Source organism: Botryllus schlosseri, chromosome 3 (genome assembly GCF_051294905.1).
Source record: "Botryllus schlosseri isolate E-star chromosome 3, Bs_hap1, whole genome shotgun sequence".
Classification (NCBI taxonomy): Eukaryota; Metazoa; Chordata; class Ascidiacea; order Stolidobranchia; family Styelidae; genus Botryllus; species Botryllus schlosseri.
The window spans coordinates 29,757,846-29,781,630 of record NC_137238.1 but is presented as its reverse complement, the minus strand read 5'-3'; the positions used below and the strand labels follow the sequence as shown (position 1 = coordinate 29,781,630).

General features: G+C 41.1%; 2 protein-coding genes across 6 annotated transcripts in view; one reads left to right on the top strand and one right to left on the bottom strand.

The window, feature by feature from the left end:
- Positions 1–23,785, bottom strand: part of LOC145435023 (baculoviral IAP repeat-containing protein 2-like) — a 406,058-nt gene that overhangs the window by 67,662 nt on the left and 314,611 nt on the right. The gene's annotated exons all lie outside the window — the stretch shown is intronic.
- LOC145436347 (pancreatic triacylglycerol lipase-like) lies at positions 11,064–17,591 on the top strand. Of its 2 annotated transcripts, XM_080313697.1 has the most exons (11): positions 11,064–11,160; positions 11,723–12,001; positions 12,263–12,426; positions 12,807–12,968; positions 13,027–13,279; positions 13,430–13,780; positions 14,636–14,747; positions 15,039–15,160; positions 15,235–15,282; positions 16,531–16,615; positions 16,678–17,591. In XM_080313697.1, the coding sequence occupies exons 1-11, from the start codon at positions 11,112–11,114 to the stop codon at positions 16,748–16,750; spliced, it is 1,698 nt and encodes a 565-aa protein (XP_080169823.1). In that variant the 5' UTR covers positions 11,064–11,111; the 3' UTR covers positions 16,751–17,591. The 2 variants fall into 2 exon arrangements, with proteins under 2 accessions (XP_080169823.1, XP_080169824.1); XM_080313698.1 differs by lacking the exon at positions 15,235–15,282.

Here is a 23,785-nt window from a genome sequence, read left to right as displayed (position 1 = left end):
GATGATGAGCGGAATAAAATTTATATTTTCGCAAGCAGTACAACGTCAGCTTTCGATTGATACCCGGTTCATCAAATTTAATGCTCGACAAGCCAGTCAAAAATTCCCGTCAATTTGCCTTTGATTAAATGTAAAGTATGACGTGAACCAATTTCATTGAGCCGTGAGATTTGCTTGTGTCGACACCATATATGACACTATGATCATAGTGTCCTATATGGTGTCGACACAAGCAAATCTCACGGTTCAATGAAATTGTATCACGTCACAGTTTCCATTTGGCTACAGGCAATTTGACGGTGATTTTTAACCGGCTTGCCGAGCATTAAATTTGATGAATCGGGTATCAATCGAAAGCTGACGCTGTACTGTTTGCGAAAATATAAATTTTATTCCACTCATGGCCCTGGAACTCCCACAATCAGCCCCAAATTATTCATTGTCGAGTGTGATTGGCAGTGTGACGCAACAATGCTGTCTGGCGAAACGAGAGTGTAGCTCAAGAAAAAAGCAGCCAGACAACATTGTTGCGTCTGTCGTTTCGCCAGACAGCATTGTTGCGTCCCAATGCCAATCTCCATAACAATGGAAAATTAGAGGCTGATTGTGAGGGTTCCAGGGCCGCGAGCGGAATAAAATTTATATTTTCGTAATCAGTGCAGAGTCAGCTTTCGATTGATACCCGTTTCACCAAATTTAATGCTCGGCGAGCCGGTCAAAAATGACCGTCAAATTGCCTGTAGCCAAATGGAAACTGTGACGTGATACAATTTCATTGAACCGTGAGATTTGCTTGTGTCGACACCATATAGGACACTATGCTATGATTGAACTGATAAAATCGCTAATAAACCAATGATGATGGATAGATGCGCATCACGTGATTCATGGTCGAGTGATGCTACACTCGCAGATTTCTTGTCGCTTCATAGCATGAATTGCTATGAATCACGTAATTGCTAATCCCATAGATGACGACCCAAGCGCTCAAATTTAATGAAGTTGATCTTGAAAGCTACAGTCGCACTGATTCTGATAATATACATAATATACGTAAATCAACAAAAACGATAATATTTTGGGGCAGATTTATGCCACTTGAATTTTTTTTCGCGCTGCGCGTGATTTAGCGTCACATCCATTGCATCTAGTATGTGAACCACCGATAACATGCAATCAAAAATAAATAAATTAACCATCAGTTACTGAAATATGTATATTTGTAATCGCAATTATAGGATAACGGAATATTCCTAGAGCAGGGGTGGGCAAACTTTTGAGATCGCGGGCCGCATTCAACATCTGAATCCATTCCCGGGCCGCACTATATGAAATTGGAATTATAAACCAAAACGCAATATTCATATTTAATTATATAGTGAGGACATGGTGATAATGTATGTGCTTATTTAAAACAAAACAAACATTGTTTTGATGATATCGTACACGCCTCAGAAAGACAGTGGCGAGATTTCATAGGCTGGTCGACCTCAATAACCAATTTGTTAAAACTATAGAGATGAAAGTCGGTTGTCCCGATTCTTAGAACAGGATTGAAATTTAAATCTGTGAGCAGCGATCTGTTCATAGATTTACTAATTTCACTTTTGGTTCAGTTCCACTTCCAGGACACACAATGCACACAGAATTATAACCATGTTAGCTTCAAACACGCTTCTACTATGTGCAGATAAAATATAAATGCCCCAATTCTACGCATAAAGAGGACGAACCTATACCTAAGACATGCGCGAATCGGTTTTTATAAGCACAACACAGAAATATTTAAAACTGGAGTAGTCAATCTGAAATCCCACTCGTGATCCGAATTATGTCAATCTCGTTTAGGATTTCTGTCATGTTTAGCAGTTGAAACCTTTCAAACTGTGTGGGCCTTGAGATTGGGCTGTCGCGCCAGAAATTAAACATAAGAAATAAAATAGAATAAGTATTTAGAACTTTAGAACACTGGTTCTTAAACTTTTTAAGACACGCCCCCCCCCTTATGATGTTGAAAGATTTCGCTCCCCCGTATCGTCATATCACAAAACGCAACCAGGTTGGCATGGGAGGTTACGATTAGGGGTGAGTGAGTTTTAAATGTGAAATTCAGACTAATTACAGGGCAAAAATTATGAAATTGTTGTTTTTTAGCCTAGCCAGCTTCGCGCCCCACTTCTGATGCTGTCACGCACCCCAGTTTGAGAACCACTGTCTTAGAATGATCATGGTGAAATATAGGCCTACTAAGAAATAGTTTAATCAAGTCCCTGCATTATTTCGATTTTTAGTACGCATTTTATCAATATTTTTTAGAAAGTTTCCGACTCTCGCGGGCCGCACAGAACTAGGTTGGTCACTAGCACACTAGGTCACTATGGATATACTCAGATATTGCAGGTATCGCAGATATCACTGAAATCGAAATTATACGCTTCTTGCACTGAATGTTATTTTATCAACGATACTATTTTCCAACGTGGAAGGCTATTAACCTCCACTGGTCGTACTTGCATTGTAGCATACGAAGCATATAGTAATCGCTACGCACGTTAGAAAATGGCATATGTCAATAATTACACAATATACAATCCGATAAGAGACAATGTGATGTGTTAAACAGTTAGGAGGATGCCGTACGACCAGTTGCAGGCTCTTAAACTGGCATCCCCCTCGACCTAGGGTGTGAATCATAAAGTTCCCGATGTCACGGTTCTTTTTCGGTGGTAATCTATATTTCGAGGCTCCTTCATCAAGTCTTTTACTGGGCTTTTTTGTCGCCTTGAGAACGTGGGGAAGAGCAGGACTTTGGAGCTGGAGTTCTGGAGCAGTGAAGTTTCTGTCGAGCCGGAGCTGTACATAAAATTCAAGCGGAGCCGGAGCCGGAGCTGGAGCCGATTGTTTGAAAATTAGCTCCAGCTCCGATAGTCATTCATACAAGATGCTATGCTATTATTTTTGCCGGAATTCACATACTTATGCGGTAATCGTCCACAAAATTAAGAATTATTGCCTCGTTTGCACCACCTTTTTATCTGACCATATGCAGATGTGTAGGCTAACCCCTGGTTACGCTAGATATGCTGCGGCTTTACTCCGTATAATCCCTGTATTGTGGGTATTCGTCATATACGGTCCACAATTTCGTCACCAACACAACATCGATGGCCAATTGTGGGGTTCGAAAAATAATGATCACTTATGCATTTCAAAAATTCGGGACTGACTGTTTATGTGAGCTGAGCAATTTAACTATAATTAGTAATAATACGGATATATAAGCGACGACAGATAACTCGGTATTTTACAGATGATTTGAAGTTGAGAAAAGTATTACTGACATTACATACCTTTGAATAATATCTTATGGCTGAAAACTAGCTGAAAATATCAGTGTTCACGAATTGCAACCCAACGGCGCTTCTCTAATGTACGATCCAAAACAAGCCGATGTCAATGGTGAAACCAATGCATGATTCCCATGAGCATGATAGACAGTTTGTGCAGAGTGAAATCGTTATGCATGTGACCTTTATGGGACTGCATTCAAGTACAATTTTGAAATCATGGCTATTTTATTGCAATATATCATCTCTACACGGCCGTTTTCAACTGATAACGTCACAAAAGCTATAAACCGGTGACGTGGTCAACATTGCATATCCAGTAGTAAGGAGAATTGCCCCGTGGATCTTTGGGGGGTTTTCGGGGATAGAAGATCAGGACGAAGATGACCAAAATTGCTCATAAAAGTGTTTTTATGTACTAAACCTTCATTTGGGTCACAAGCATCGATGTTTCCTGACAATTTTTCAAATCTGAACAACCCTAGTGTGCATGCCTCCTCTTTACGTCGTCTAGGCCAAGGTGGGTGTCTGATTCCATAGACTAGCCTACTCCAAGACGCTTCGAATCTTCTTGTCTATTCATTTTATCGCATTTTTTGTGGTGTATTGAACTGATGAAATTGCTAATAAACCAATGATGATGATGATGAAGAAGACATAAAATGACGGTTTGTTACCACCGACTTATACGGACTGCCCCATTTATTCATTTAATCATGGATTGGACACAGGCAAATCTCACGGTTCAGTGAAATTGGGCTATGTCACACTTTCCATTTGGCTAAAGACAATTTCACGGTAACTTTTGACTGGATTGTCGAGCATTAAATTTGATAAAACGGGTAGCAATCGATTGCATAGCTGCTCAAACGGCGTTGCTGCGTCACTATATACAAAACTCCGTAACAATACAACATACGATGCTAATTTTGGGGGGTTCCAGGACCACCAGCAGAATAGCATGTATATTTTCGCAATCAGTACCGCGGTAGCTCTCGATTGATACCCGTTTTATCAAATTTCGCGCTCGGCAAGCCGGTCAGACCGTCAAATTGCCATTAGCCAGATGAAAAGTGTGACGTAGACCCATTTCACTGAGCTGTGAGATTTGCTTGTGTCCACGACACTATGATTTCATAGTTTTCGGAGCCGGATCTAGAGTCGGAGCAGTCGTACCAATGATCTCCGGAGCTAATTTATGATAGAAGAGAGCTCAGGAGCTGGAGCTGGAGCAGTTGGAAACTTTCGACAGCTTCGAAGCCCTGCCCCGCATCAGTATTCAGTAAGTAGCCTACATGACAGTGGTATGCTTAAACAAGAGTAATAATAGTCGTCATAATGTTTTTTTTCTCTCTCCAAAGTCCGAACTCTCATAACGGCAAATTATAACAATACTCCACCCTGCCAGAACACCGCTACACCGACCATCAACATGAGATCGACTGCTTTTCGATCCCCATGCTGCCTCTTGAGTCCAGACCTCATTTTGGTACTCTCTCAGCATAGCAATATGCAGTCAATAACCTGTCCAGTGTCCACTACTTGTGGATTTTTCCACTTATGTTTTTTTATACCAAGGAGATAAAACAAGCATAGTGATATAAATATGAGGACTTTTGCATTGACTGTTACTACATACCAATCGCGGGAAGTAGGCTAAATTTAGCAATATAACAGTTTATCCCAGAAACATGACTCTGCTATGATAGCATCCACCAATGTATTAAACCCTTAATCGGACATGAATATATTTAAGCGTATTTTTGCCAATCCACTATTCTAGTGCATATCTTTTAACAATAATAGAGCGTTTGAATGAGCTTTTGAGTTCCTTCTATTATCTGAATCTATGTATAATATAAATATTCCCACAACTGAACAAAATTTGTGCTAATCATTAATTAGTGCAGTTTTCGTTTCTATATTGATATTATATTAATGGTTTTGTTCTTTTTCACCCCCTTGATGCACAGTTCATTTTGTGTACCTGTGCGAAAACGAAATATTCCTTCCCGCAGTGGTCATTGTAATTCAAAACCAGTGTTGGGATGACTCGAGTCAACTTTTTCGTATGACTTGAATGGACTTCGCGCTTCAAAATGCGACATTCTCCTGTCTATTCATTTCATATTTTATGTGGTATTGTAGATTTGTGAGCAGATGAACATAAAAGAATATCGCGATCGTCAACTAACCACAGTCGCGTCGGGGTTGGGGTTATCCGAAGTCATGCCGACTGAGCGAGGTTACTAAAGTTCACCGAATACTGCGTGCGTCGAGTCACTGATAAGTTGTGAATTGTGAATTTTTTATCGTGGGCGTGGCGCGGGTTTCATTTCGGGCTCACTATTTTGTGATCATCACGCCACAATATTCAACATCTCGTTCGATTTTCACGATTATTACCTGTTGGAGACTGGGGCCGTTTCGTAGTTGGTCAGAGAAGGGGCTGTCTGCGGTCGCGGAATCTGCTGAACGGGCTGGGCTGATTCTAGTTTTATAGTAAATTGTGTGAGTCGAGGTAGCTTCTAGGACAGTGGTTCTAAACAGCCGGTCCACGGATCCGTGCCCGTCCGTGACAAATTTCCTCGCGGCCCGTTCAGCATTCTATAATTTTATATTTCGATTCCGAAATGTAAGAAGTTGGAAAAATATAACATCAAAATTTAAATTGATTTGGAAATTTGGAACGTATTTCCTGCGTGGGGTCATAATTGAGAGTTTAAAATATACTTTTGGCGTATTTCACTATAGATTACTGATCTACGGATACTCGCGCAACACGTGACTCACGGTTCAATGTGCAGAGAGGCGTACTGCTGAGCCGGCTAAAAGCAGCATAATTGGTAGTCCTATAGCTAACGTTCAAATTTAATATGTCTGGTATTAATCGAAAGCTACCGTAGCACTGATTACGAAAATTAAAATAAAATATTGCCAGGGCACTGAAACCACCCTCAAAATAGTCGTCAAAATCTGAAAATGTGCATTGTTCTGAACAGTCGTTCGACACAATTGGCCACTGTTACGGTCATTGTGCTGTGGCGCTCTCATTGTCCAGAACAGTCGGCCTTCGGCGGCTATTTTGAAGTGGTTACATTGCCCTGACGATATTTTAATTTGTATCATCTGAATCAGTGCTACACTAGCTTTCGATTAAGATCAGACATATCAAGTTTGGACGGCTAGATCGCCAGCTATAGGACTACCAATTCTGCTGCTTTTAGACGGCTGAGCAATAGGCGCTGCGCATTCAATCGTGAGTCAGGTGTTGCGTATCTATCCGTAGGTTAGTAATCTATAATTTCACAGTGGTACAAATGTTGGCAGCAGCAAAGTTGTATTTCATTCAAAAGAAACAATCATAATCAAGTATTGGTATTTAACAGGACTCCGCGAGCGCCGCCTAGCAGAAACTCCAGTAGAACCCCGTGTAAATAGACTATTAGCTAATATCAAAAGGCAGCATTAATGAAGTTTCCTGTATTTCATCTGAGTTAGAAAGGTTTACCTTACATTTTCCACCGTACCTTTAGAAGGATCTAATTTGCATGGGCATCGTACGAATAGACATCGCAGGCTAGAATGATTGAGTTAGTCTGTAAAAGAAGGCTATGGGAATCAAAAATATGCACATTGTGACATCAATTATACTGATTCCGCGATTTGTTGTGATAATTCATGTTTCAGAGGACCGTACAATGTATATTGTACATGCAACTTAATAACTATAGGTTGTCAGTATATCTTGTCTATATTTCATACGTACCTGAAAAACTTAGCATGCGAACATTAAGAACGAATTTTATGATGTGTGAGGTTCGGGGCGTAAGATTTACATAAATCTCAGGTATGTGCCGCGGTCTAGAATGTTTGAGTACCATTGTTCTGAGAAGTATACTATATTTTCATTATATATCATGTTCTGAGGGTGTTTGATATGATCCAATAAGATGATTGAATGATCGATTTCAAAGTGCGATGAAAGCTTCAATTCTATCGATCAATTGAAAAGTATATTCATATTGAAATGAACCTGAATATTTTCGGCTAACACTCGTAAGGGGTAATCGTCAGCAACTAGTCGAGAATTGGAAAGAACATTGTACATCAACAATCGTGACGTCATATTTTGTGATACGATTGTTGATATACAATGTTCTTTCCAATTCTCGACTAGTTGCTGACGATTACCCCTGACGAGTGTCAGCCGAAAATATTCGGGTTCATTTCAATATGAATATACTTTTCAATTGTATATTGAAGTTCTGTACCTCCAAGAAGCTCTTCTATCGGTCAAGGCACGAAGTTACGGGTGCAGATCAACCTCGTTCACTCGAAGTTTCGAATATTAGTCGACCAGACAGACAATATAATCATTTTTCGGGTTTTATCACTCTTTTTGGTATCAGTTGAGCCCCTATCGCTATTTCCAGTCACAAAGAATTCTGCGCAGATTGCGTGACGTCGTCGTAGCAACGCGGCCTGCTCAATACTGCTACGCCAGGTCGATAATAATTGTTTTCGAACATATATTATATAATATACCGCAAGTCTAGGAAAAAATGTCTCGCGGCTGTCCAACTATTTGGTTTCAAACACCTATTATCTTTTGGGAATATCTCCCGTACGAATGTGGCATCTAATGCCGCGAATGGCAAAACATTTGTTGTTGTAAGTTGGCCATTGTTGTGCTAGAGTGTTTATCACACTGACTATCTCGAGCTTTAATTGCTTTGCATAAGATTCCCGATCGGAAAGACATAATGTCATTTCGTGACAGCGAACTCACTTGCGTTGTTATTTATTTGGATTAAATGGTTTGAGAACATCACGATCATCCTGCGAACACCGCATACACTTCCTGTGCGCTATATCTCGCAAAAACCTCGCAAAATACCTCTCCGCGAGTGTCAAGTCATTGATGACAGCGTATCACGCGATATATAAAGTTTAGTTACATTGCTTACCAACCGATTCCACGCAATCACAATCGGTTTTATTGGAATTCCGGGAATTGTGGATGTTGCGTCATGTCACATTTTACTTCAGTATAATGGTGGGCGCTGAACGATTGAATCGCACCTCCTCGCCGGACTTGTACAACTGGATAATCCTAATTGCCGAAAGAGACTAATTAGAGGCGGTAATATAGATCTAATGTAATTTTTGAAATGTTCCTATGCTTTATTTTAATTCTATTCTAATATTCAATTTTCGTGAAAATGCTACAGAGGAACTGTATAGCCTACAGTGCGACACAAAAGCCAAACTCGGTGTACAGAAGTTCGCTATTCTCACGCTTGTGGGAATGAACTAAAAATTGATATGAATTAGACCTGACTTCTGTCGTTTCTTTTGGAAGAAGGGGCGTAGCTATAAATTAAATTCTAGCGTAATTTGAAAACGGCTGAAATTTTCGTAGTTCTCCAATTTTGCTCATCGCGGGCTTCGGAAGTTTATCGCCAATTTTCGTATCACGCTACGATAACAGACGTGACCTGAAGTAACCCGATGAGAAGTTATCATGAAGATACGAGCTTTTGAGTCAAACGACGGTTGGATTTCGCAAGGGTCGGATTGTTATTGCCAGGAGATTTGAATATTATATCTGAGGGAATCTAGAATCAGGGGGCCAAAATAGTTATCGTTGGTACTCAAGTAGTTGTAATTGATTTAAGGAGGGTAGTAAAATTTGGTATTAAGTGGAAGTAATGTGGTAAATTTTTACTCAAGTACAAGTTCAGTTGTTCAAGTAAGTTAAAAAGTATGTATTCTAGGTAGGGCCGAAACAGTACTTCGTCAGCCCCCAAAAACGTTGGTCTTGGGCCGCCCATATGATCATGAACCAAACTTCTGGGTGGCTTCGCACCCTGTCCCCGCCACGGTGGTCCTTTTTAAAACTACCATATGAAAGAAGTTTCGCTGTTATATGGGTTTTGCGCGTAAGTATAGCCAGCCGAGCCTGGCGCGAAAATTTATCATGTTCAGGATTGAAATTTGTCTATAATATTGGTAATTGCATATAATGCTATTAATGTTACATCCCCTCTCTGTCCACGTGATCATATTTAGTTGTAGGGCTAAGGGAGGTGGCGACTTAATATAGCAAGGACAGGGCCATTCCGTGCCTATAGACAATTGGCAATATATATATTGATGGTTTCAAGTCAACATGCGGCGGTTGTTAACGGCAAAGGTTTTATTTGATAACACACTTCGCGAAGTCGTTTGTTGGTCGAAGCTTCAGAAGTGTTGGTATATCGTGGAGCGGAGATGGCCGACATTGAGATGCCTATTTTTTGGTATAAATGATGGGTATTTTATCTTGGGGCACTGAGGGTATCCGTATTACAAAGCACTCATCAAGTAATTTTAGTCCGCCGCCCCAGTTTCGGGTGCGGCAGTTACGGTCCTGATTCTAGGCCAAGTGAGTGCTAGAAGTATTTTGAAACATGACCGCTTGATGAACTGGTGAAAATAGACAGAAGAAGCCCATTGGTACTGACATACTGTGCCTATAAAATCAGAAGGTCTGCTGATCTTACTACATGCGGGGTGGCTCAGTTCCGAGTTGAAAAATCGAAAATTTCGACTATCTAAGTTTCATTCGGACTTCTCGGCTAATGACCGCATATTAACTTGAAAACATTCATTACTAAACACAAATACGGAATCTCCTCGGGAATGTTTCGGAAAAGACTCTTGGAGGCACAGAGTCTCCGGGCGGAAATAATAAAGTTAGCAGATCCGGGAGAATGCTAATCATGTGATTAAAAACTGTTAATCGGGACCCATTTTAGGCAGAGACAATAAAGTTAGCTGATCCGGAAGAATGCTAATCGTGTGATTAAATACTGCTAATCGCGACGCATGAAGTTGGAGAAGGTTACGCGCGATGGTTAGTCGAGGTGTCCCGAGTTTTCAATCAAGTTGCGTTATCTGTTGAATCATAATGCAACAACGCGTAATAGGCTGTTAGCTGTCAATTTGTTGAATGAAACTATAGAGAACCCACAATTTCCATAATTAAACAGCAGCCTGCTGATGACAATACTGCCAATGTATTAGGTAAAATTATCATCATCGCGAAATGAAAGTCTTGTCCAATCTGTACGGTACAGCTAAGAAACGGATATCGCTCTGCAATTGCGGGTATAGGCTTACATAATTCGTTGATCGTTTAGTGAAGCCATTACCTATAGGAGACAATCGGCACGGTCATTATCGGAAATAATTCGGCGTAGGAATAGTACGCAGTTTCTATAGATAACTAGTAATCTATAGTTGTTCCGGTTTGTTAAATCATGAGATTAACACTAACATTATGCGCTGCGATCAACCGGTTTCCTTAATCCTGGGTTGATAAATCCTGACGAACGCGCAAATCGACTTTATTGCTAATCCAACTTTATTATCTCCGCCCTCAATATACAATTGAATAATGTGTTCACTTTTGAATAAAGACGAATATTTTGCGGCTGACATTCGTCAGGGGTATAGGCTAATCGTCAGCAACTCGTAGAGAATTGAACATTGTTTATCAACATTAGCGCGTAAGTAAATGTGTCTACATATCAAACTATCGTTTCTCGGCGTTAATAGTTGTATAATTACGGCTTACTATAAGGAGTGACCTGATTTTGAACTCATACATCCCTGTCTCAACGTAAACACACGAGTTGGACTTGACCTCCCTTAACCTTTCTTCCTTGCAGGCACGTTATCAACATAGTTGTGTAAAGTTATCTTGCGGCATTCGAGATGAATCTATGTATCGCTTGGATACTTTTGGCTTTATTCTGCAAGCACGGTGAGATTTTGCAGCTATTTTAAAATTGTTGGCACATATTTAATGATGACGCTTCTCCGGGTTGTTATTAATCACTTACTCTCTATCAATCACGTGCGTGTGTTATTTCTTGACCTGCCATCAGGATTGTCGGTATAGTAAAAATCTATATTGAAATCGTCCATAACGTGCTACAAATTCCTTCACTCATGAGAGGCACACGGTTACAAATTGGTATTTCTTTATGGGGTGCGTCGTTTTTACTCTGCGGCTCGCCGTGGCACGGTACGGCTCAGATTGTAAGGACGCTGTTATATCAAAATCGAAAAATAAGTCAACATGGAAGAAATTGTTTAATTTGAGTTAAAACCTACCAATTGGGTACTCTTACTTGTCAGTAAGGTGACATTTACGGCGTTACTGTCTCTCCTACTTCAGTAGCAGCGCTGAATACTTTGACCCCTTCTGTCCGCGTCTGACCATTGACTTTGAAATTTCTTACTTGAATAGAGTAAAAGTTCTTATACTTCTAGCTCGAGTATTCTTCTATTTCTTCGAGTACTGACGCTATGTTACATTGTAGGTCTGGCGAGAGAAGTCTGCTACGACCAAGTCGGTTGCTTCTCTGACGAGGAACCCTTCCGACGATCATATCTACCCGAAAGTCGTGAAGTCATAAACGTGACTTATTCCCTGTTCGTTCGCCACGAGCCTCCCTACCAAGTCAACCCGGATTTCGGAATCGTCAACGTATCCGGCCCGCATTTTCAGACACACGATGCAACAATCGACACCGCCTGGCAAAGGTTGGTAAAGCCATCGCAAAGAACGAAAATTATCGTCCACGATTACGCAGACACAGGTGACTATCTGCTATCTGCTTGTAACAGACTTGTACAAACTATACCAATCCAGCAGTAAAGCCAGACCGATATCGCATTTTTTGCTGATACGGATATCTGAAAAGATTTTGCGTCCCAGTTACCTCGCTTTTCCAAAACGTCAGATCTCTAACAGCTGCATTGTATTTGCAATAAAGTTGTTTCATTGATTTAATTTCTAATTTTCCACGATTCGTTGTGTGTTATTTTTATATGAATTAATTCCGCTGATATATCTGCAGCGAGCAACTCGTGGGTGTCGGAGATGGCAGAAAAACTTCTGTGGGAAGAGCCGTGTCAAGTGATCGCTGTCGATTGGAAATCGCCGAACGGAGGAATCGAACAGGCCGCGGCAAATGGCCGTCTAGTCGCGTCGGAGATTGTGCTCATGCTGGAAAATATCACAGTAAGGCGAAATGTTTGCAGGAATCGTGCGTCGTAGCGCATTTCTAAATGTACACTCACTCTCTCTCATAATCCGCATCAAAGGGAAATATCTGCTCCCCCCAATATTTTTCTATTGAATATTGCGGCAACGGCTCGTATGGTGATAGAATGTCGAAGCAAGAACCTTGTGAATACAGATAGCCATTTACAAGTAGCCTAGGCCTACTAAAAAAGTGCATAAATATTGTGCATGCACTCGAGTGCTCAAGTAGTTTACTAACTGCATCACAGCAATGGATGTTGTAATGAAAACGAAATACGTCTCTTAGTCGTTTCAAGTCGAGATCCGTACACTCGCTCGCTCGATTTGCACAAAACTAAAAGCCTTTACATCTGCAGTCGTTCCATACAAGTCTCAAGTCGAACTCCATTCATCTGATTGGACACGGACTAGGTGCTCACGTCGCGGGATTGGTCGGAAAGCAATACCAACACAATGACGTCGACTGCCAAACGGACCAATCAGGATCGTGGTGGGGCTGGTGGCGGGAAGATCGAGAGGTTTGAAACAATTTCCCGCGGTTTTGGCGGGATTTTACCACGCGCTCCACTGCTACAGGTAACGTGCGGTCAGATAGCCGAGATTGGCCGCATCTCAGGACTCGATCCGATCGGCTCCTGGTTCGAGACCGCGCACGATGACGCCAGACTGGACCGGAGTGACGCCTTGTACGTGGATGTCATCCACACTGACGTAAACGGCGAGGACGGGATCAACCCGGGTCAAGGCATCGGCGAAGCGATAGGTCACGTGGACTTTTATCCGAACGGAGGGTATCAACAACCGGGATGTGACGTCACTAACATACAAGGTCTGTTGCGCTCCCTCTTTTCTGATTTTAGAGAAACTCTCGAAATCGACCCTCTATCATTGCATATGTTTATGGTCGTTCTTTCATATGGTTTTGACGGTTGCCAGATTCCAACAACGGTCCGACCAACTCATCCTGTTATATTCTCAGGCAATGTTGGTTTGAAGTCGTGCGATCACATCCGTTCGATTTCTTATTATCTGTCGACGATCGGTCGTCACTCTTGTTCGATGACGTCATATCCGTGCTCGAGCTGGTTCGAGTTCGTGGACGGCGGATGTCGGTCTTGCATCGAGCAACAATCCGAATCCGGATACTCGTTGTCTGGCATGTTGTCTTACATCGGGATATCGAGCAACGAAGAGGAGCGATCTTGTCTGCACTTGGGATTTTCATCCGAACACTTTTGGTCGGAACAGGAGGAAGCCGCGAAGAGAGAAGGAGTTGAGCCGAGAAGCGTGAAAGCGTTCTTGCGAACTGACAAAACAGACACCTTCTGCGGTGAGGAATACTACTACATTTTCTATGATTAAGAATATATTTAGACGAATTCAATGATTTTGAAATCACTTTATTAGGAACTCCCGCTCTTAAGCTAAATCTTCTAAATAATGATGATAATATGAAAATATAGGGATTCTAAATATCACACAATACACTCAATATAGCGATGCGGCTCATATGAGCAAAAAAAAAACTCATGAGACGAATCGTAAAGATTCCGGGAAATGTCCAATTCGACCCCATCAAAAGATCGCTATGTTGGGAACTGCGAATATATTTTTCGCAAGACGTTGAGGGCGCCATTGTACTAATTTACACTTGGAGTCGTAAAACATCACACGATTCCTCTCATTTCGATTCTTTCAACCGCCTCAACTTCACAAAATGATAAACGTGACAAATACGTAGTTTCAAATCTGTTGAGGTCAAGTCGTAGGAATTTGAAAGCAGGTGACGCAAAACCTGCTAGACTCCTCCGAAAAGGTCAATGTACTCGGCGTACAAAGACTGTGAAGTGAAAGTGGTCTATAACTATAACCACTCGAGTAAGTATTGAAAGGCCGACAATAAAACTGGAAAGTTTACTTCAATCTCGACGTTTTAGTGAACAGCAGGTTACTACTCACTTCGTACGTGGGCAACTTAATGTGAGTATTTAACAGTTCTACTGTCAATAAAAAACTAAAAAAATATGATAGAGCGCTGAATACAGCAATATGTCGTCCTTGCACAAGAGGGGCAATAAAATAAGCAAGTTGAACGATATGCATAGGGCATGGAGTTTTAGAAAAAAAATGAACGCTGCTGTATATAGTTGTAGATTAAACGGTTTCTATTTCTCTTATCACGCAGTCGATCATGTGAGAATTGAGCTCGAGCTGGAAGAAGCGTGGTCGGAAGGCGCTCTCTCGTTCCGATTCACAGATCAAGAAAACAGGCGGACTGAAGTTATCAAAGCCGGCAGGTTAGTGTTGCTGCTCAGTTATGTAACTTATGTTGTACATAAACGTATACTATTAGCAGTAAAGATGAGGTTGGGAACTTCAAAATGGCAACATACTTCTACAAGATTATATATAGTCCTACTTTTATTCGAAGTTTTTTAGACTAAACTATAGGCCTAGATATAGGCCTACTTATTTGGAAATTGCCACTTCTCCGTGTACGTGACTACTGCACATCGTTTCCGACCACCTCTGGTTACAAGCCAGAGTCATGCGCGTCCCATAGCAATACGCGCTCCATTTAATTCCAGGGTGAGCAACTGGGGTCGCACCACAAATCCATCCTATATGTTGGCGGTTCCGCGAGATTTTCAAACCATCACCGAAGTCACCGTGCTGTGGGAAGTCGCAGTCGCAACGTCATGGTTTCCAGGTCAGTATCAACTTTTTTTAAACTAATTCCTAAAGTAGATTAGAGAAATGACTGATAGTAGTGACGTCGTTTAGCTTTCGGAGATACTGCTAGGAGAAGAAAGCGTCGTCGAAGGAGAAAACGTAGGAAGTTCGTTAATGCATGACGGTTGCTATGCATAATGCCTATCTTTATTCCCGGCGCAGTGCATAGTAACAGTCGAATAACGATCTGCATGCGGGGCTTCCGCTTATGATCCCGTCTGTGATTGCATGGCAGCATGTTAGCCAAGCTCAGTTGCTCAATATTTTTCGGACTGTTAAACCCATTTTAACGTTTGCTCAAAACTTGCATATCCCACCAAATGATAGACCAAATCCTAAGTAATCCTAATGGAAATAACGATGTGCATTTGAGCAAGGATGCAAAAATGTAGGAACTGCTAAATGATAAAGTTAGCGTTCGGGGTTACCAGGCCACGATCTAGCATATGGAAATCATAATTAGAATGTAATTTACAATATAGTACACCTGAGACAAACGCCGCTTCGTCGATATTTTCTGCATATGAAAACACCACAAGATGGCAGTATAATACCCGTCTTTTTGGTTGGTGGTGAGAAGCTCGTCGTGTCAAAGGAATATAATATGAATCAAGATTATGATGAAAAATACCCAGTGAAATCAAGACACTCAAATGAGGCTGCTAGAGCGCGAATGTACCAAAACTATCAGAACAACATCTGAGGCTATTTTAGGGTTATCATATTTTGGAAATTTGAAAAGAGGACAGTTTTCCAAAATTTTCAGACAATACTGGAGTAAAATCCGGAACAAATGGTACTTTTTTCCCGATTTCGTGGTTGGTTGACAAAAAATGGTCAACTTTCCGGCTCATATCCAGAAATAGCCGCTGGAGCGTTACTTCGGTGCTGATTCACCGTATCTCAGTAGAAGTTTACCATCTATTTAACCAAATTCTAAAAAAATAGGACATTTGGGCGTCCTCCTTTCAAGAAAGTAAAAAAGGAGTACATATCCTCTTAAAAGAGGACGGATGGTAACCCTAGGCTAAGCTACAACCATCAAGACTAGCATTGCAAATTGCAACATCCAAAATATATTTAGGTGTCTTAATAGAAAAAAATGTCTGGGGATTATTGATTAAGAAAGAGTCTACGAAGCAGCTTGTGTTAGCGATGTAATTCAACGCTCTTAACTTGGAAATAAAATTACATCTCGCCTATGTATTTTCTGATTATAATTTGGCCCGCCGGGAAAAATAATTGCCCAGCAGCCCTGCCTTATGGCGTACGATACCCCGGTGAAAGAGCGCCGTGTCACTAGTGTCAGTTGTCCGATGCGCCCTTTCTCAAATCTGACATTTTCAGGCGTGCTCGGAAGTAGAAAAGGAAGCAGAAAAGAACTCCGACTGCCGTTGACGAGGTTGAAAGTATCTCAAGTTTCGCGCCACGAGTGAGTGTAACTTCACCCGCTTGTGAACAACATTCACTAGATGAGAGTGCGCTTTCCTTCAGGGTAAATTTCTGCACGACCAGACGGAGGCTTCGCTCTCGGAAAGAAACGCGTTTTACGATTTGCGAAAACTAAGTCGTCGAAATCGCCTACCTGCGTCCCAATCTATTTATAAACGCGACGTCGTCAATCAACTCTTTCGTATGAATTGCCACGCCGTCAGCCAGCACAGTATGACACGGCTATGAGTCGTTGGTGTCCTTATTCTCGGGAGCGAAGCATATTCCGATGTATCAGCAGTAAAGAGCCCGGCTGATATCGGACTTTTTAACCGATACCGATAACCCCGATATTCAAAAACGTGACATTTAGCTGAAGTGGGATTTCCAAAACTTCTGAGCAGTTACAGCTTTCCGTCATTGTTTCACTTGGACAAGATCTAATCTAAAATGCTGCATCTGGACAGCTCTCAGCAAAGGTCTTCGGCACTTACACTTCATCATCTTATGCAATGCTTGTCCTAGAAAACTGACTTTTCACCTAGTCAGTAATCACTACTTTTAGTTGTACCCAAGTGGAAATTTACATTAAATATACTTGAATACCAGCGACTACTTTGACAAGCTCTGACTGTAAGCTATGATAAAGCAATGTTTCCAGTTTAGCAGTCGAATATTATAGTTCCCTGACTCTCTACTACTATGTTGTGATGTCACAAAAATTGCAAGCATTTCTGTTAAAGTGTCATATCAACTCTGAATTATTGACAAAGCGATAAGCGGCCTGGCTCTGAGCATGACACGGTAATTGGCCGTTTGGACCTTATGCTCAGACGCAATCCTCCGATACGTGTGCAGTCAAATGACTAAATATGTTAGCCGAGATGAGAACCATATATATTTGCATTCCATTGTATTGTATTTTTATATCGATATAATCGAGACTTACAAATTAAAAATATACTTGAGGTGCAGAAAATGATGTTGAGCTTTGGATCCCGAGTCTTGAATGCAGCTGGTGCCATGCTGTGTCGTCGTGGCGGATACCATGTAGTGCAGAACAAATACATTATTGGTTGAAACATTAGTAATTATGATTCTACAGGAGTTACTACCAGGGATGTGGATTCGGTAAATTTTAGCACCGAATCCAACTCCGACTCCACACGTTTTCAATGGACCGATTCTGACTCCGACTCCCGAGTATTTAAACGTTCCGGCTCCGACTCCGACTCCCGAGTCTTTAAAAATACCGACTCCGACTCCAACAGTATTACCAATTTACTTCGAAAATTATATGCCACAGTGACGGTTAAATGACTATCATATAACCATTAAACATATGCAAAATATGATTAACGATGGCATGCAAAATTATTTCATTTTGTCACAGCTCGAATTATTCACTATGCATGAAAGATTGCCTTTCTAACTTACCTTCATTTTTGCATATTTTTATCAGTTTTCATAACATGGACTCTCTAATAACCTAATATGTATGAATCATCCGAACACGACATACATCCCATAGGCCTACTTTATCATTAAAATGTAGATAAAACACAGTGTTGGGATGACTCGAGTCATGACTTGACTCCAGGCAGACTCGAGTCATCTTTTTCGCATGACTTGACTTGACTCGAGTCACTTTGCTAAAATGACTTGACTTGACTTGACTCGGCGTTTCAGAAATGTGGATTGCCTCGTGACTCGGAGCAAAAATGACGAGTCAATTTCAAGTCATCAAGTAATCGGTGTCGATAAAAATCACTGTATATATTCCATATGTTCGGAATGTTCGCGAAATTCTGTTGTAAACCGTGAGAGCGAGCGATCCTTTAATGATCGTGTGCTTTACCGAGCCTCCATTCTTTTCTCACTTATAAATTGACCACAAACGCAGTGATCGAAGCTCTTAGCTTACGTTGTCGTAAACTAATAGTAAAGTAATTTAATAGTAAAATTGCCGTTCTCTGTTCTTACCTTAGCCAAATATCTTGTTTTATTGAAATTGAATTCCTATATAGTTTATATACTCCTCAAACATTGGCGAAGGCTTTAATTGTATCATATCAATATGTAAATGGATAGTGTATTGCATGTTATCAATCCCTTTCTATATTTTGGCTGGTAACTATAAACTGAGGCTATGCAATTACTTACGTACTTTAAGAGTTCTACGTAGTTGTGAGCGATACAGCGCTTACTTGCGTGTATATTTAACCCTATATTCGTTCATCGGTTCAGAATCAATGACCATTCATTCCAGACAGCTGGCAAAATGCAATGACGTAATCTTGTCTAATACTTCGAAAAGGTATAACTTGACTTGAATTTTGACTTGACTCGTGACTTGACTTGACTTGACTCGACTTGACTCGAGTCACCTTCAAAAATCGAGTGACTTGACTTGACTCGAGTCACCTTCGAAAGTCAATTGACTTGACTTGGCTCGAGTCAAAATATACAATGACTCGTTACTCGAAGGTAGTGACTTGATCCCAACACTGATAAAACAATCGAACTGTTGCTCTTGTGTATGAGTCAGCAACTAATACAGAAATGCATCTTACTAATTTTCTCATTAAACTGTACTGATTACAAGCGCACACTCTCTCACTACTGATAGACATTGGTCATAAACGAAATTTAGGGAGTAGTCAAATAGCATATGTCTAGTCTACATGGACTTGATCGAGTATTCATGGACTAGGACTTGCAGTATCTCTTAATCATTTGTTCGACCCGAGCAGCAAAGCTACACCACAGATATTTTTAATTTTGTCAAGGGAGAAGGAGCGTGTTGTAACATTTACATCAAGTTTACAACCAGACGATGCATTTGCTCTGTCACAGTATCATGGTATAATTACAAAAATTGCATGGACTTGATCGAGTATTCATGGACTAGGACTTGCAGTATCTCTTAATCATTTGTTCGACCCAAACAGCTAAGCTACACTACAAATATTTTTAATTTTGTCAAGTGGGAAGCATCGTTTGTATTGGTCAAATTTACATCATTTTTACAATTTTACAAAACCAGCCGATGCATTTGCTCTGTCACAGTATAATGGTATAATTCCAAAAACTGCATCAATTTTGACTGCATCGCGAAAACGCATATTGCGATTTTCCCCCTGTGCAACTGAGTTGCAATTTGCAAGTAATGTCTAATTTTATCTATATCAGGGTTGGGAAACTTTTTCGGCCAAAGGGGCACATGAGATTTACGAACCATTGCGCGGGCAACTGGAATGTTGATAACTTTTTTTAGTCGTCCGACAGGAGCGAACCGAATTAGGTAACATTGGAAACAAGACTTATATTAATACGCTCTAAAATGATACCAATATGTCATGCAACTGTGCAGTGCGCAATCAGGCCCTGGACACGCGAAGCGCGAATTTTTTTTGCAAGATAATGACTGAATTATATCAATAAATATGTTGCTAACATACATTGGGGGTCGCATCTGTATACCACTGGGCTCATTTAGCAATTACCTCGCAGGCCACACAAAACCTTCTCGCAGGCCACATTTGATTTTCGGGGCGCGGTCTGGCCGCCCGTGATCTGTATCGTTACTAATAACAGTGATTGATAGTACATAAAAATCCTATTATAGTTAATATTAGTAATTTAAAAGACATCTTTGAAAAGTAATTGTTTACATGATAAAGAAGTTGAAGTCGGAGTTGGAGTCGGGGTCATTTTCACTAACCCCGACTCAGACTCCAGTCAGTATTTTTACACGACTCCGAATCCGACACGTCGTCCTAAACATAGAAGATATGCGGAAACTAGAAATCGCCAAGTTTATGTACCAGTTTCACTGCGGTCGTTGCCCCGAATATTTCAATGACTTCTTTACCTCTGAATCAAAAGCGCACAAGTACAACACACGCGCGTCCACGTCGTCCAAATATCATATGATCGATCGAAAAGATCATCGCTCCATCAAATATGCCGGACCTGATGTGTGGAACAGTATCCCGCCGGCCATCCGACAGTCGAGCATGTCCACATTCAAGTCGAAATACAAGCAATTACTACTAAATAAGTACAGTCCATCCTCAAGATTACCGGACCACGACTGACCTATCGATCTCGCTTCCCATGACATGCCGCCCCATTTCTTGTCGCTTTCTTTTTTCTATACTGTAGGCCTATTCTTTACTTTCATTCAGTGTGCATGCCTCCTCTTTACTACGCCTAGGCCAAGGTGGGTGTCCGATTCCATTGACAAATCCAAGTCGCTTCGACATCTTCCTGTCTATTCATTGTATCGCATTTTTAGTGGTGTATTGAACTGATAAAATTGCTAATAAACCAATGATGATGACACCAGCCACCACAGTTTTCACGACTCCGACTGCGACTCCATCAAGCGAAACTTAGATAAACTCCGATTCCGACTCCACCGACTCCGACTCCGACTCCACAGCCCTGGTTACTACCTCACCAAGCATGCACCTAGGCGCACGTCGATGAGTAGAACGCATCGCGGATCAGCGTTCGGGCAGCGCGCCTACGGATATGAACGACTACTGGCTATCATGTGGCGAGATAGCGTATTCGTATAATTTACAGCTGCAGCACCAATGAGATGCGAGTTCGTGTCCAACCGAGGTCGACTCCGGATTTTCCACACAACTGTTTGAGATCTATCTAGGTTCCTCCTCACCATCTCATCCGTGCAAGCGGTGTCTTATAAAAGCCGACAAAAGTGGGCCGTGCTACAAGTCGGTAGATCCGGAATAAATTTGAAGAAAATTGCCCTGGTGCAAACTATCATAGTAGTTGACCAACACCATGAATATCACAAGCAACAAAACTTATGGCTATTCTGCTAATCAGAGTGAAGTTGGACTTACTTCTTTTAGTCATAAAAATGTGTGGCGTCATGTTTGGCAAACGCGTTAAGATCATTTGCTAATTGATCCTCCGCCACAATACCTGCGATAATAATCATGCTTGCACAATACTGTGCTGTACCAAGTCCTAGATAGGAATGGGTAATCCCACGCCGACGTAATAGGGTCACCCCCATTTCCATCCAAACCGAAATCGCGCGTTGCCATATGAGGTCTCCGATTCAAGTAAGATGACTGAATGAAACAACCCATTATGCAGCGTATTTTAGAAACCTAAACAAGGTACAGCATACTGTAACTAGGGTTGCATTAAAAAGAAATGTTTAAAATTTACCACAACCTATTTCAAACAGTGTTTCAAAAAAATCCTTTTAAAAATTGCCTCAATACTTTCGAAAAACATGTAGTAGCCTATACCTATGAGCAGACGATTCGCCCTACGGACGATTTCCACTACGCGTGACGGCAGTCACAGAGACCCACATTGCTAATCGAGGAGTGGCCGAGTTCCATTGAATATTGTGATTGTGTCGTCTTTGAACAAACATTACCGCATTATAGTTATGCTTTTCAACCTGTCCATTTTACACACCATACTTGAGGTAATTTGGGCAAAGCATAAACAGTTCGACCTGTGCCTTTCTACAACAGTACGCATATACGACGAGCTCCTGATATAAATCCATTGTCCAAGTTAATGTTAACAACTGAACACAGGAAAACATGATACGATTACTCAAATATTCATTCAGAGAGCAGGGAAACATAAGTGAGGCAGACAATGATATTCAGGGTATCGATAAAAAGCAATCGCAGGAGGACATAAAGTCATTAATAATAGCACCAATTTCTATAATCCTTTGTAAGTCCGAGTCAAAGAATATCAACATAGATACACAAACATACCAGTCCTTATTCCAAGTTTTAAAGGTCTCCCACATTTACGGAGGTCGATGGCAAGCGGTTGGTATCCTATATAACCATGCTGACAACTTATTTCCAACGTGCCAACAGTAGGGTTTGTTCAGAATTGACCGATTTGCAAAAGGTCGAAGTTTTCATTCCGTCCCCCATGCCCGGGGTTCTGGTTTAAATCAGGTTTTTTCCTCGATTTTTTATTTTAATTTCACCATTTTGATTTTATTGATTATTATTTTTTTTTCAAATTTTCGGACGGGATGCGCGAATGGAATTTGTTATCGGACAATCATGTGCATTTTCTATAAACCGGAGATAGCATCTCGACACCGGTATAGTTCAGCTATTTGACAAACAGACGGGAAAAGAGCAAAGAACGACAGTCAATCAATATGTTAGCGTTTTGCTGTGAATACTAGTTAGTTGCCTGCGACATGCTGCTGCTATTTCCAAGGCACTGGTGGGATACCGCAACCGAAGCGCAATCCAGAGTCTATCAAATTCGACTGATTCCCTCATCTCTCCAGTTTGCTAGTAGATACAACCAGAGTTGGATCAATTGTAATTTGTAATTGAGCTGAATGTAATTAATTAGGACTTAGGCCTTAGGACACTGTCGCCCCCTGACATAGTTAGTATATTTACATCGGTGTTCTATGCGTGCCGCGTTATAATTAGATAATTCAGCCATGCTAAACTGTTTCCCATACTTCAGTAGCAACAGAAAACTTTGTGAATTACGATATAGGCTAAACCAAGGGTTTTCAAACTGGGGGGCGTGCTCGACTTGGGCGGCGCGAAAGCATCTGAAGGGGGCGCGAAGCTCCGCTAAAATGAAAATTTTTCCGCGCTTGGCGCGATTTACCTCTATTTCATGGTTATTGCTCTCTATAAAGTCCAAATTTCATATTGGACAATTATCTCATCTAGAGTCAACCTTCCATACCATTAAACTATCTGTAAGGATTGCTAACATTCTGGTTGTGTGATATGACGATAAGGGGACACGAAATAGTTCACTGCCATAAAGGGGGGGGGGGGGGGCATGTCTAAAAAAGTTAGAGAACCAGTGGGCTAAACTAAATCTTAATTTCAAAAATGGATGAACAGCAAATCAATTCTTCTGGAACCTGTGCTGAACCATTTCCTACACCCCAGTCAGAGTTTTATTTTTAAATCTGTGCTTAGTACCCAGGCTTGCTGCAACAATTGCAAGAAGAAATTCAAGTTTTCAACCATGGTATCATCAAACTTGATCACGCATTTGTTGAGATGTTATCCCAGTGTCACTTCCAATTTCGGCCAAATTTACTGGGGCCAGAAATTTTCGCACCCTAATGTTGATCAAATGCAATCTAACAGTTTCTGAGCAAGTG